Below are 14,190 nucleotides of genomic sequence, written 5' to 3' on the forward strand. Positions count from 1 at the left end.
CAAAAAATTCTAGAACATTCGTCAAGCATGATTTCCCTTTCATAAATCCATGCTGACTTGGACCGATCCTGTCACTGCTTTCCAAATGCGCTGCTATTACATTTTTAATAATTTATTCCAACATTTTCCCCACTACCGATGTCCGGCTAACTGGTCTATAATTCCCTGTTTTCTCTCTCCCTCCTTTTTTAAAAAAGTGGCGTTACATTAGCTACCCTCCAATCCATAGGAACTGATCCAGAGTCTATAGAATGTTGGAAAATGACCACCAATTCATCCACTATTTCTAGGGCCACTTCCTTAAGTACTCTGGGATGCAGACTATCAGGCCCTGGGGATTTATCGGCCTTCAATCCCATCAATTTCCCTAACACAATTTCCTGACTAATTAGGATTTCCTTCAGTACTCGCAATTCAAGGAGACACCTCCCTCTATCTATTTTAACTTGGCCATTTTACTTTTTCTTCCCCGACCCCTCTCTGTTATCCATAAAGCACCCTCTCGTAGCTTTAGATTAAGAAGGCAATGAATGAAGAAGCTGCACATTTTCCTGTGTCTTTCCATTCATGTGTCATATTGATTTGATCAACAGGAGCTATCTACTTTTTGGATGGTAAATTGGACGAAGTGTGAGGTTTTCCTTTTGAGGTGGGCTCGATATCTAGCCTATCTCAGCACTGATTGCATCATTGTGCACTCCTTCACTTAGTATACTAACGACCTTGCAACATACTTTCACTAGAGGATAGTGCACCATTTAAGAACAAGTTTTGTTGGAAAATTCTGCTTGCCCTGAAGAGGGGTTAATTATATTTAAACATAGTATAATTAAAGTGACAAGGTAATGCACACACCCATCCATTATAGCAATAGTGCATAATTGCTCATTAATCATTGGGCCGAGAGCCCATAAATTATCATAGTAAAGGGGCAGAGCCCATTTTTTTTGATGGCAGAGATCGCTATCATTATTTCTGCTGCATTTTGAGGGGCAGGAGTAGTAATATTTTGCTGCTGTCGTAAGGACCTCAGTTTGCTAATTAAAAAAAAAAAATTTAGTACTCATTAATCTGACAAAAGGAGAATGTCGCATTTTCTCTTTACTTTTGACATACAGTTATAATCCGCACACAGGTTGTTTTGTGCTACAGACCTACTAAGATTATGTTGAAACCACCCAAACTCATTTCACGTGGGATATGGATTTGAATCCAGGTCCCAGAGGGATAAGGGCAGTGCTCTAACAAACTGAGCCACACAATTTCTAGATGTTGCTTTTAAGATTCAAGTCCTCGTAGCATACAAATGGTGTTACGTCACCAAATGTAGCCAAAAAGGGTAAAAATGCAGGTTTGCTACCGCTGTCTTTTTAATGGTAATACTGTAGTTCCTTACTTATTTTATTAATGTTTTTGATGTGAAATACAGGAGGAAATTATGGTAGACGTGTCTCTGCTGCAACTGACCATCTAACTCTTCAGCACGGAATACTAAAATAGGACAATTAAAGTAGCAACGTACCAGAATTGCAAATGAATGTTCTTAATAAATATGCAAACTTAAAATACCAAAAAATTGCTATTAGTACCCTGCTGCCAGAGCTTAATGGTGAATATAAAATCAGCACTGAGGATCTGACTGTAACAAACCACACCCCTATAATTGTATTGATATTATTTAGCAGCGTCATACCAAAATGGCTATTCTACTTAAATGGAATCTTTCCCAAGCTTTAAGTTTTCTTGGCGAAATTTGTAACAACTATATTAAAGTATAACTTTCAAATTAATGACTTAATTTAAGTTTACAGACACCAATGTCTTAATCCCATGGGAGGCCTATAACTACTTTTATATCTTCCTTTTATTTCTTATTGGGCTTTTGCAATTCCCAGTTTGAAACACAGGTAATTTTCTGAGGTAATGGCCAATGTGGTGAGGGTTGAGCTGTGTAACTGTTAGTGAAATAGTGTGAATTCTATGTTTTGTTGTGTGGTTTGGTGTAGTTGGGAAGTGTAGGTGAGACAGTATCCCTCACTGTTATCAGCATTACAGGACTGTTCAGGAATCTCATGCACATGATTTCAGCAGCTAAACTCAATCCACGAAATCACCGCTGTTGTTAAAGAAATCTCTTGCTCTGTTTACATAAGATTGATGATGTTGATTTCTAAACCAACTGGATTAAAACTAGTTGGTGAATAGGAAAGGATGTTACTCAAATAAACTTTTATTAACGAGTTTGAACCCCTTCAATCGGGTTTCCGATCCTCCCACAGAAGAAACGACCCCAACCAAAGTCACAAAGCACATTCTATGTGACTATGACCATGACCGTAGTGCATTAAGCCTCCTTGTCATCTTTGGCTTGTATGCATCTTTCAGAACAGTTGATCACACCATCCTCCTCTAGTATCTCTACTCCATTTTGTGGATTGTCAGTGCTTTGTTCTACTCTTGCCATCCAATCAGAACATTTCTGGAAACAACTTCCCTTCCCAATCCCATACCATTTCCTTTGGAATCCCCAAGGAACCATCCTTGGCCCACTCCTCATCTGCCGACATGTGGTCATCTTCTACCTCTCTACCAACTGTCTTGACCCTTCCACCTCCTCTCTGCTTTTAGACTGATGTTCTGACATCCAGATTTGGATGAGCCATAATTTTCGCCAGCTAAGCATTGTGAAGAGTATTGTCTTCAGTCCATCACAAACTCCATACCTTTACAACGGCTTGTTGCCTAAGGTGGGGTCTCTTGCTTGTAACTCCCCCTCACTGTCTCGACTGTTTGCAATCTTGGCGTTCTGATCAATCTCAAACTGGGTTTCTAACACCCCCCGCCCCCCCCCCCCCACCCCCAATCAAAAAGATTGCCTACATCTACTTTCATAACACTGCCCACCTCCTACCCTACCTCAGCCAATCTTCCACTGAAACTCTCATACATGCCTTTGCCACCTCAGGCTCAATTAATCCAATTACATGCTGACCCCTCATCTGCCTCCTTTTATAAACTTCAGTTCATTCAAAACTCTACTGCCCGTATCCTATTGTGCACCAAATCCTGCTTGTTCGTCATTTACGTACGTTGGCTCTGTTTTCCAATGTCTCAAATTTAAAATTCTTATCCTTGTGTTTAAATCCCTCCATGACCTCACTTTTCTCTAACTCTGTAACCTCTTGCAGTCTCAAACTCTCCATTCCTCTGCCTCCAGCATCTTTTGCATTCTCCCAACCGTCGCAGTACAATTGGAGGCTGTATCTTCAGCTGCCTTGGCCCCACGCTCCACAATTTTCTCCCTATACCCATCTGCCTCTTTACTTCTCTGTTCTCCTTAAGATCCTCCATAAAACCCAGCCTTTGGTTACCTCTTCGAATCTCTCCTCTTTTTGCATGGGGCCCAATACTTCACTTACAAAGTGAAGTACTTTGGGATGTTTTCTACAGTAACTGTGCTATTTAAATGCAAATTGTTGTTAGGTCAAGAAGTATTTTAGAAATTTCACGTATTGATGAAAAACAGAAAACTTAACCACTAATACCACCCAAAGCTTCCCTCATAGCTTAGTGGATCAATATACCTGTGAGCCACATAGATCAGGATGGTCCCATGTTTGATTCCTGGTCTATGCTGAGTTAGTTGATCACAAATGGGGTAACAGTAAAGGTGTACAGTTAGCCACTGCACTGTGGTAGTGGGGGAAGAAGGGGTGGGTTTGATTGTGATGCCTACCATGAAGGAAAAGTCTATTGAAACTTACTGACTAGGCTCAAATTAAGAATGGCAAGGTACCACTACCTGTGGAACCATGTCCCAGCTTCAGAGTAGGGAGAACATTGAAATTACTATATAATAAAAAAAACTCTGCTGATTTATTGTGTGCTCAGTTTCCATGAATTTACTGATGCCATTCTTTTCTACAATATGTAAATAAATTCCACTAATCTTAAAAGATTGTAAATAAACCATCGTGTGCAATTGCATTGCATAATTCAGTCAAAATAAGTGATAGCGAAATTCTCTGCAAACCAACTTTTTATAATCTGGATCTGAGAGTTTTGAAGAGGAGTGTGCCTACAATACAATGTCCTAATATTAAAATTGATATTCACTCACTGAAAAATAAAGAGAGAGAGCTTTTAAAATGTCAATTTAAAAAAAAAACTTGTAACCTATTCTGGCCATCAGTGGGGAGCCTGTTTCTTTAAACAGTTTATGATTTATAAAAATGAGTTTGGTGTGTTCTGTAATATGTGCAGATACCTTCAGAACAACATTAACATTTAAATAATACTAATGGATCTCCCATGCCATTGATCACTGTCAGATGAAGCATTGTTTCCTGCTTCCCCCAATGCTTCAAATTTAAAATTCTCTCCCTTGTGTTTAAATCCCTTCAAAGCCTCCCCCCTCACTTCTAGCATTCTAGAATGCCCACTGTTAACCTTCAAGCTACTCAAATAACTTGTAATCACTTGGACTATCCTTTTCTCCCTTGTTAAACAAGGGTACTACATTATAGTCCTCTGGCACCATGCCCAAATCCAAAGAGGACTGGAAAATGATGGTCAAGGCCTCTGCTATTTCCTCTTTTACTTCGCTCAAGAGCCTGGGATGCATTTCATCCGGGCCTGGGGACTTGTCTACTTTCAAAGCTGTTAAGCCCCTTAATACCTCTTTTCTCACTGTTTATTTCAACCAGAATTTCACACTCCTCCATGATAGCAGTATCTGCCTTATCCCTTTCCTTAGTGAAAACAGATACAAAGTATTCATTAAGAACCCTCCCAACATCTTCCGCCTCCACACAAAGATTACCCTCATGGTCTCTAATAGGCCCTACCCTTTCTTTAGTTATACCCTCTTGCTCTTAATATATTTATACAACATCTTTGGGTTTTGCTTAATTTTACTAGCCAATTTTTCATGCTCTCAGCATCCTAATATCCTTTTTAATTTTACCTCTTAACTTTCTATGTTCCTCCAAAGATTCTATAGTATTTAGCCGTTGGTATATGACATAAGCTTCCCTTTTTTTCTTTATCCTCCCCTGTAAGTCCCTAGATATCCGGGGGGCTCTAGAATTGTTATTCCCACCCTTTTTCTTTAAGGGCACATGTTTGACCTGATCCTTCCGGATCTCCTCCTTGAATGTCTCCCACTGTTCCGACAATGATTTACCCACAAGTAGCTGTCTCCAGTCCAGTGTGGCCAAATCACTCCTCAACTTAGCAAAGTTAGCTTTTCCCCAATTTGGGACTTTTATTCCAGGTCGATCCTTGTCCTTATCCATAACTAACTTGATCTGACTGAATTAAAATGCTCTCCCACTAATACCCCTTCAACCTGCAATGCTTCATTCTCCAAAACTAAATCCAAAACCGCCCTCCCACGCCCCCCCCCCCCCCCATGTTGGGCTTGTTATATACTGACTAAAAAAGTTCTCTTGAATGCATTTTAAGAATTTCGCACCTTCTATACCCTTCACACTATATTTGTCCCAATTAATATTGTGTTAGTTAAAATCCCCTACTATTACTGTCCTATGGTTTTTGGACTTCTCAACAGTTTGCCTGCATGTTTGCTCCTCTATCTCCCTCCCACTGTTCGGGGGCCTATAATACAGTGTGATCGCCCTCTTCTTTTTTTTTCAATTCGACCCATATGGCCTCATTTGATGATCTCTCTAACATATCATATACCTCCTCACAGCTGTAATAGTTTCTTTAATCAATACTGAGATGCCCCCCCTTTTTTACCCCCCTCTCTGTCTTGTCTAAAAATCCTGTAACCAGGAATATTGATCTGTCAAACTTGCCCCTCTTCCAGCCCTGTTTCTGTAATGGCTATAATGTCATACTCCCAAGTGTCTACCTGTGCTCTTAGCTCATCCGCCTTATTCGCTATACTCCTTGCATTAAAGTATATACCATTTAGCACAGGAAGACCTCCTTGATTACTAACCCTTGTTTCCTCTGTCTTATAAATTCGCTTTCTAAATTCTTGCTATTCAATTTCTGCTTTACTTCCTTCCCTATTGAATTTGTTCTCGGGTTCCCATCCCCCTGCCAAGTTAGTTTAAACTCTCCCCAACAGCATTAGCAAAACCCCCCCTGAGGATATTGGTCCCGGCGCTATTAATGTGCAACCTGTCCGGTTTGTACAGGTCCCATCCCCCTAAGAAGCGGTCCCAATGCCTCAGGAATTTAAAGGTGGCTCAACCATGGCTAACAAGGGAAATTAAGGATAGTGTTAGATCCAAGGAAGAGGCATATAAAGTGTCCAGAAAAAGTAGCAAACCTGAGGACTGGGAGAAATTTAGAATTCAGCAGAGGAGGACAAAGGGTTTAATTAGGAGGGGGAAAATAGAGTATGAGAGGAAGCTTGCCGGGAATATAAAAACTGACTGCAGATATGTGAAGAGAAAAAGATTGGTGAAAATAAACATAGGTCCCTTGCAGTCGGACTCAGGTGAATTAATAATTGGGAACAAAGAAATGGCAGACCAATTGAACAAATACTTTGGTTCTGTCTTCATGAAGGAAGACACAAATGACCTTCCGGATGTACTAGGGGACCGAGGGTCTAGTGAGAAGGAGGATCTGAAGGATATCCTCATTAGGCGGGAAATTGTGTTGGGGAAATTGATGGGATTGAAGGCCGATAAATCCCCAGGGCCTGATTGTCTGCACCTCAGAGTACTTAAGGAGGTGGCCCTAGAAATAGTGGATGCATTGGTAATCATTTTCCAACAGTCTATTGACACTGAATCAGTTCCTATGGACTGGAGGGTAGCTAATGTAACACCACTTTTTTAAAAAAGGAGGGAGAGAGAAAATGGGTAATTATGGCCTGACATCAGGAGTGGGGAAAATGTTGGAATCTATTGTTAAGGATGAAATAGCAGCACATTTGGAAAGCAGTGACAGGATCGGTCCAAGTCAGCATGGATTTATGAAAGGGAAATCATGCTTGACCAATATTCTGGAATTTTTTGAGGACTAGTAGAGTGGACAAGGGAGAACCAGTGGATGTGGTGTGTTTGGACTTTCAAAAGGCCTTTGACAAGGTACCACATAAGAGATTGGTGTACAAGATCAAGGCACATGGTATTGAGGGTAATGTACTGGCATGGATAGAGAATTGGTTGGCAGGCAGGAAGCAGAGAGTCGGGATAAACGGGTCTTTTTTCGGAATGGGAGGCGGTAACTAGTGGAGTACCGCAGGACTCAGTGCTGGGACCCCAGCTCTTCACAATATACATTAATGATTTGGATGAAGGAATTGAGGGTAATATCTCCAAGTTGCAGATGACACTAAACTGGATGGCGCTGTGAGGAGGATGCTAACAGGCTGCAGGGTGATTTGGACAGGTTAGGAGAGTGGGCAAATGCATGGCAGATGCAGTATAATGTGGATAAATGTGAGGTTATCCACTTTGGTGGCAAAAACACGAAGGCAGAATATTATCTGAATCTCGGCAGATTAGGAAAAGGGGAGGTGCAACGAGACCTGGGTGTCATGGTTCATCAGTCATTGAAAGTTGGCATGCAGGTACAGCAGGTGGTGAAGAAGGCAAATGGCATGTTGGCTTTCATAGCTAGGGGATTTGAGTACAGGAGCAGGGAGGTATTACTGCAATTGTACAGGGCCTTGGTGAGGCCTCAACTGGAATATTGTGTTCAGTTTTGGTCGTCTAATCTGAGGAAGGACATTCCTGCTATTGAGGGAGTGCAGCGAAGGTTCACCAGACTGATTGCAGGGATGGCTGGACTGACATGAGAAGAGACTGGATCAACTGGGCCTTTATACACGAGTTTAGAAGGATGAGAGGGGATCTCATAGAAACGTATAAGATTCTGACAGGACGGGACAGGTTAGATGCGGGAAGAATGTTCCTGATGTTGGGCAAGTCCAGATCCGGGGGACACAGTCTTAGGATAAGGGGTAGGCCATTTAGGACTGAGATGAGGTGAAACTTCTTCACTCAGAGAGTTGTTAACCTGTGGAATTCCCTGCTGCAGAGAGTCGTTGATGCCAGTTCATTGGATATATTCAAGAGGGAGTTAGATGTGGCCCTTACGGCTAAAGGGATCAAGGGGTATGGAGAGAAAGCGGGAAAGGGGTACTGAGCTGAATGATCAGCCATGATCATATTAAATGGTGTTGCGAGCTCGAGTGCCTGAATGGCCTATTCCTACACCTATTTTCTATGTTTCTATGTTTCTATCCCTCTTTCTACCTATGTCGATGGTCCCGATATGGACCACAACCTCTAGCTGTTTACCCTCTTTTCCCCCCCCCCCAGAATGCCCTACGTCTGCTCTGTGACATCCTTGACCCTGGCACCAGGGAAGCACCATACCATTCCCAAGTCACGTCTGCGGCCACAGAAATGCCTCTTTGTTCCCCTAACTATAGAATCCCCTATCACTAGAGCTCTTATTCTTCATCCCTCCCCCCTGTGCAGCTGAGCCACCTGTGGTGCCTTGGAATTGGATCTGACTGCACTTCCCAGAAGCACCATCACCCTCACCAGTGCTCAGAAGAGAATATTGGTTAGAAAGCGAGATGGACTCACGGGGGAACTCCTGTACTACCTGCCTAGCGTTCTTACTCCGTCTGGTGGTCACCCACTTTCCCTCCGCTTGCATACTTTTAAGCTGCGGGGTGACCACCTTCTGAAACGTGCTATCCACATAGCTTGCAGCCTCGCTGATGCGTCGTATTGACTCCAGCCACCGCTCAAGCTCCGAAACGTGGAGCTCGAGTAGTTGAAGCTGGAGAACCTCCTGCACACATGGTTGTCTAGGCCGTGTAAAGTGTCCAGGATTTCCCACATGCCGCAGGATGTGCACTCCACAGGACTGAGCTGCCCTGCCATCCCTCTAATTAAACTTATCTAATTTAAAATCTAATTAAGAGAAGAAGAGCTGCAGTTTTAGCTGAAATAACGGTTCTAAAAGAGTGCTAAACATGCATTGAGGCTTTCAAAATTTATAGAAAATTCTTCAAACATGAAAGTTTGTAAGACAGAGTGGTAGAAAATAGAATTAGAAAGATTTGCAGAGCCATAGAAATTAGCTTTACTTACTGATTATTGAAGAATAAAATGTGCTCTTCAAAAGATGAAAATGTAAGCAATCTGCACGACAAAAGTTTTATTAACCATAGTGCACTCAAAGTAAACAAACAGTTGACATTTTTTTCTCTTGGGGTAACACATCCACCTGTTGTTGCACTGAGCCATTTAAATCCGGACGATTTTAGGTTCAATCCTCGGCCTGTGCTCAGTTACCAATTCACCACCACAGCAATCTCAGTATCCCTTAGTTAGGGAAGAGAAATGCTTCCCACATGTCCTACTTCTGATTGCCTTCCAGTGATCTCCTTATGAGAGTGTGCAAGTGAGGGTTGTCATATGACAACAAGATTGGCCTCAGCTAAATGTCTCCTTTGGCCAAATAGGCCATCCGCATCCACCATCTAAAACAACAACAACTTGGATTTATACAGCACCTTTTTAATGTAGTAAAATGTCCCAAGGTGCTTCATGGGAATGTTACCAGACAAAATTTGACACCTAGGCACATGAGCTTGGTAATGCTAGGTTTTAAGGGATGTCTTAAAGGATGAGAGAGAGGGAGAGAGTTCGAAAACGTGGAGAGGTTGAGAGAAAAATTTCCAGAGCTTAGGGCTTAGACAGCTGAAGGTATGGCTGCCAATGGTGGCGTGAAGGAAATTGGGGATGTACAAGAGGCCAGAATCGGAGGAAGATAGAGATCTCGGAGGGTTGTAGGGCTGGAGGTGGTTACAGAGATAGGAAGGGGTGATGCCATGGAGGAAATTGAACATAAAGATGAGAATTTTAAATCTAAGCTTGTGCATAAAGAGTAGCCACTTAGGCAAAGTACCGGAGGTTGTTTCTGCTTGTAGACCTTGCTATATAAGTTATTGCCTCCAAGGGAGAAAATTGGAAAATACTAAAGAAATTGAACCTTCAATACTTGGATGAATACATATTTTGGATGAGGAGATCTCCTAGAAGTTGGGTACTTCCACACTTCTCTATACATGAGCAGATATTATGATTTCTTTGTTTTCTTATCTAGGCTTGTCGCCTTCACCATACACTACGTTTCCAACACAGGCAACCGTTATTTCAGCCGAAACTGCAGCTCTCTATCAGCAACCTGTGTTCCTCAGTCCCCGGGCTCTCCAGCCTTCAACAGCGTACTACCCAGCTGGTGCCCAGTTCTACATGAACTATTCTGCATATTACCCAAGGTGAGAATTTGCATTGAGAAGCTTGTGGTAATAAAAAACGACATAATGTCAAATTAATCCTGGTATTTAATTGTGTGCTGTTGGATGTTTATTGAGAGACTACAACAAAGTAAAATGTGTTCTTCGATGTCATAATCTATCCTGATTGGTTGTCAGTTTGGCTCAATGGAAGCACACTCCCCTCTGAATCAGTAGTACATGGGTTCAAGCCACACACATAAGAACATAAGAAATAGGAGCAGGAGTAGGCCATTTGACCCCTCGAGCTTGCTCCACCATTCAGTAAGATCATGGCTGATGTGATCTTGGCCTCAACTCCATTTCCCTGCCTGCTCTCCATAATCCTTGACTCCCTTATCATTCAAAAATCTCTGTATCTCTACCATAAATATATTCAAAGACCCAGCCTCCACAGCTCCCTGAGGTAGAGAATTCCAAAGATACACGACCCTCTGAGCGATAAAATTCCTCCTCATTTCTGTCGTAAATGGGCGACCCCTTATTCTGAAACTATGCCCCCTAGTTCTAGATTCCCTCATGAGGGGAAACATCCTCTCTGCATCTACCCTGTCAAGCCCGCTCAGGATCTTGTATGTTTCAATAAGATTATCTCTTATTCTTCTAAACTCCAATGAGCACAACCTGCACAACCTTTCTTCATATGACAATCCCTTCATCTCGGAAATCAATCTCTTGAACCTTCTCTGAACTGTTTCCAATGCAAGTATATCCTTCCTCAAATAAGGAGACCAAAACTGTACACACTACTCCAGAGACTTGAGCACATAATCTAGGTTGGCACTTCAGTGCAGTACTGAGAGTGCTACACTATTAGAGATGCCGTCCTCTGAATGAGACGCTAAACCAAGACCCCTTTGTCCTCTCGGGTGGATCCCACAGCACTACTCAAAAAAGAGCAGGGGAGTTTTACTGGTAATCTGACCAGATGATCTGGACATTTATTACATTGCTGTTTGTGGTAGCTTGCTGTGTGCAAATTGGCTTCCATGTTTCATACATTGCAACAGTGACTACACTTCAAAATAACTTCATTGGCTGTAAAGCACTTTGGGACGTCCTGGGGTCATAAAAGAGCTGCTAGATAAATGCAATTTTTTTCTTTCATTCCTTTTAAATAGCCGACCAAGCACTTACAGCAACATTTACACACAAACCTCTTTGAAGAGGAAATATCATGGTACAGTCTCAAAAACAAAAAAAAATGATTGGCTTTAATATGCTTTGTTATTTTTCATTCTATCTTTGTTAATTTTTCTAAATAGTTTTTGTTTAGTTGGTAACTGCTTGTGGGATCAGTGGGAAAATCTGACCGAGAGGAGCATGATACATTAGGCCACAATTTGCTGTCAGAATAATGGTGAGGCTAATGGCACTCGCTGTTATTTATGTGCAAATGCTACAGCAACTACAGGCGAAGGGCAGATGTGCAGTTAAACTTGAAAATCCAAACATTTCTGTCTAAGTTGCGCCTGTCCACCATTAGCTTTGCGAAAAAAGCATCTCACTGTCTGCCTCATTATTGAAATGCATTGAACAGTGTGAAGTTACTGTATTTGCACGGTAGATATGAACTGAACTCGCCACAGAAAGTTAAGTCTTGCCCTTTTCAGTTTGAGTCCCCTTTTAATAACGTGATCAGAATTAGTTACTGCCAGTCAACCCCTCTGCCATTGAAAATTAACTATTGCAAATGTGGAGTCTCATTCCGTCTGGACATTTTTTTTTAAGTAAAATTTAAAATGAAAAACTTTTTTTTCTTTTTGTCTCTTTCTCTCCTTTTTTAAATCCAATCTTTCTTTCCTTCTCTCTTTCTCTAACAGATTTGACATTGAATTCACTCACTGTAATTTACACTTCAGTCCTTGAGCTGTTGATTTTACAATCCTTCAATCGGATTGGTGAAGGAGATACATAACTTGCCCTATTCACTCGGTTCCCTGATGTCTGATTTCTTTTGCTGCAATGTTAGCAGCTCACCACGCAAAATTTAAAAACCTAAACGTGCAAGGGAAAGTCTAACTAACAGCAGGCACCGTCAGATTTACTTCTATAGAAAATTATGGCCCAATATCTGCAAAGGGATATAGATAGGCTAAGTGAGTGGGCAAAAATTTGGCAGATGGAGTATAATGTGGGAAAATGTGAGGTTATCCACTTTGGCAGAAAAAATAGAAAAGCAAATTATAATTTAAATGGAGAAAAATTGCAAAGTGCTGCAGTACCGAGGGACCTGGGGGTCTTTGTGCATAAAACACAAAAAGTGAGTATGCAGGTACAGCAAGTAATCAGGAAAGCAAATGGAATGTTGGCCTTTATTGCAAGGGGGATAGAGTATAAAAGCAGAGAAGTCCTGCTACAACTGTACAGGGTATTGGCGAGGCCACACCTGGAGTACTGCGTACAGTTTTGGCCTCCGTATTTAAGGAAGGATATACTTGCATTAGAGGCTGTTCAGAGAAGATTCACTAAGTTAATTCCGGAGATGAGGTGGTTGATTTATGAAGATAGGTTGAGTAGGTTTGGCCGATACACATTGGAGTTCAGAAGAATGAGAGGGGAGTTCAGAAGAATGAGAGGTGATCTCATCGAAACATATAAGATAATGAGGGGGGTCGACAAGGTAGATGCAGAGAGAATATTACCATGAAAACTAAAACTAGGGGACATAGTCTCAGATAAAGGGGCTGCCCATTTAAAACTGAGATGAGGAGGAATTTATTCTGAGGGTTGTAAATCTATGGAATTCTCTGCCCCAGAGAGCTGTGGGGGCTGGGTCATTGAATCTATTTAAGGCGGAGATGGACAGATTTTTGAGCGGTAAGGGAATAAAGGGTTATGGGGAGCGGGCAGGGAAGTGGAGCTGAGTCCATGATCAGATCAACCATGATCTTATTAAATGGCAGAGTAGGCTCGAAGGGCCAGGTGGCCTACTCCTCCTATTTCTTATGTCCTTATGTAATATAAGACCGTACACATGGAAGATATACTACATATGCTGCCTCTGTTATATTCTGTGATGGTACTTCAAGGTAAATAGCTACCCAAGGTAAATAGCTACACTGTTATTTTATTTTGGCCCTGGGTAAATTGAATTCCCAGCACACCTAAGTAGGCCATCAGTGCTATTTTCAATTTGCTGTTCATTAATTGGAAAGTTGAAAGCATGCCTTTTTTTATTTTTTCAATCTATCTTTTTTACCTCTCTCCCTTTATCCCATCTCTATTTCCCAATCTTTATTTTGCTTTCTGTATATCATAAATCTAATTTATATTTCCTGCTTTATACTTCCTGGTTTGAACTCTGTCTCATTGGAGGATACTTCAATCTGATTGGTTGAAGAGCCTTGCTGTTGCTTGTCCTATTCAGAGGCCACAGATTCTCTGTAGAGTTTGCTGTGGCAAACCCGCAAAAAATTGTCAGCGAGGTGAACAGCGAGCGCCGTTCCTTTGCCGCAAAATTCAGGCCAATAACATAAATGTTATTCTGCAGGTATGGCAGCCCCATGATATCCCACAGAAGTGTTTGTTCATCACTTATGAACCTTGACTATGACTGTTAGCAGTAGGTGACTTGACCATAGCAACATCACAACCAACCCTGATACTGTCCTCAACTGATAACCCTGCTAGAAAGTGAGCAGAGCTATCTAGATAATGATTAAGAATAAAAATCCTGTTTGATTTCTTCTTCTGTTTGATTGGCTGAGGCCAATTGACTAAATATTTTTTCAAAAACAAACTTAGTATATTTTTGAGTCTCTTTAAAACCTTATCCTAGATTATTTCAGGTGCCACAAACATCTCCCACTAAGTTCCACGGTAACCGGTAGTGCCCCACTCTGCTGTGCTGGCGATGATGATGCCATCACTGTGCGCAG

General features: G+C 41.6%; 1 protein-coding gene across 3 annotated transcripts in view; it reads left to right on the forward strand.

The window, feature by feature from the left end:
- esrp1 (epithelial splicing regulatory protein 1) overlaps window positions 1–14,190 on the forward strand; it is an 86,668-nt gene that overhangs the window by 42,949 nt on the left and 29,529 nt on the right. For all 3 annotated transcript variants that reach the window (XM_070894167.1, XM_070894177.1, XM_070894185.1), the window contains exon 13: window positions 10,117–10,291. In XM_070894167.1, the coding sequence (XP_070750268.1) occupies window positions 10,117–10,291 (175 nt within the window). The remainder of the gene's footprint in view (window positions 1–10,116; window positions 10,292–14,190) is intronic.

Source organism: Pristiophorus japonicus, chromosome 1 (genome assembly GCF_044704955.1).
Source record: "Pristiophorus japonicus isolate sPriJap1 chromosome 1, sPriJap1.hap1, whole genome shotgun sequence".
In the NCBI taxonomy this organism is placed as follows: domain Eukaryota; kingdom Metazoa; phylum Chordata; class Chondrichthyes; family Pristiophoridae; genus Pristiophorus; species Pristiophorus japonicus.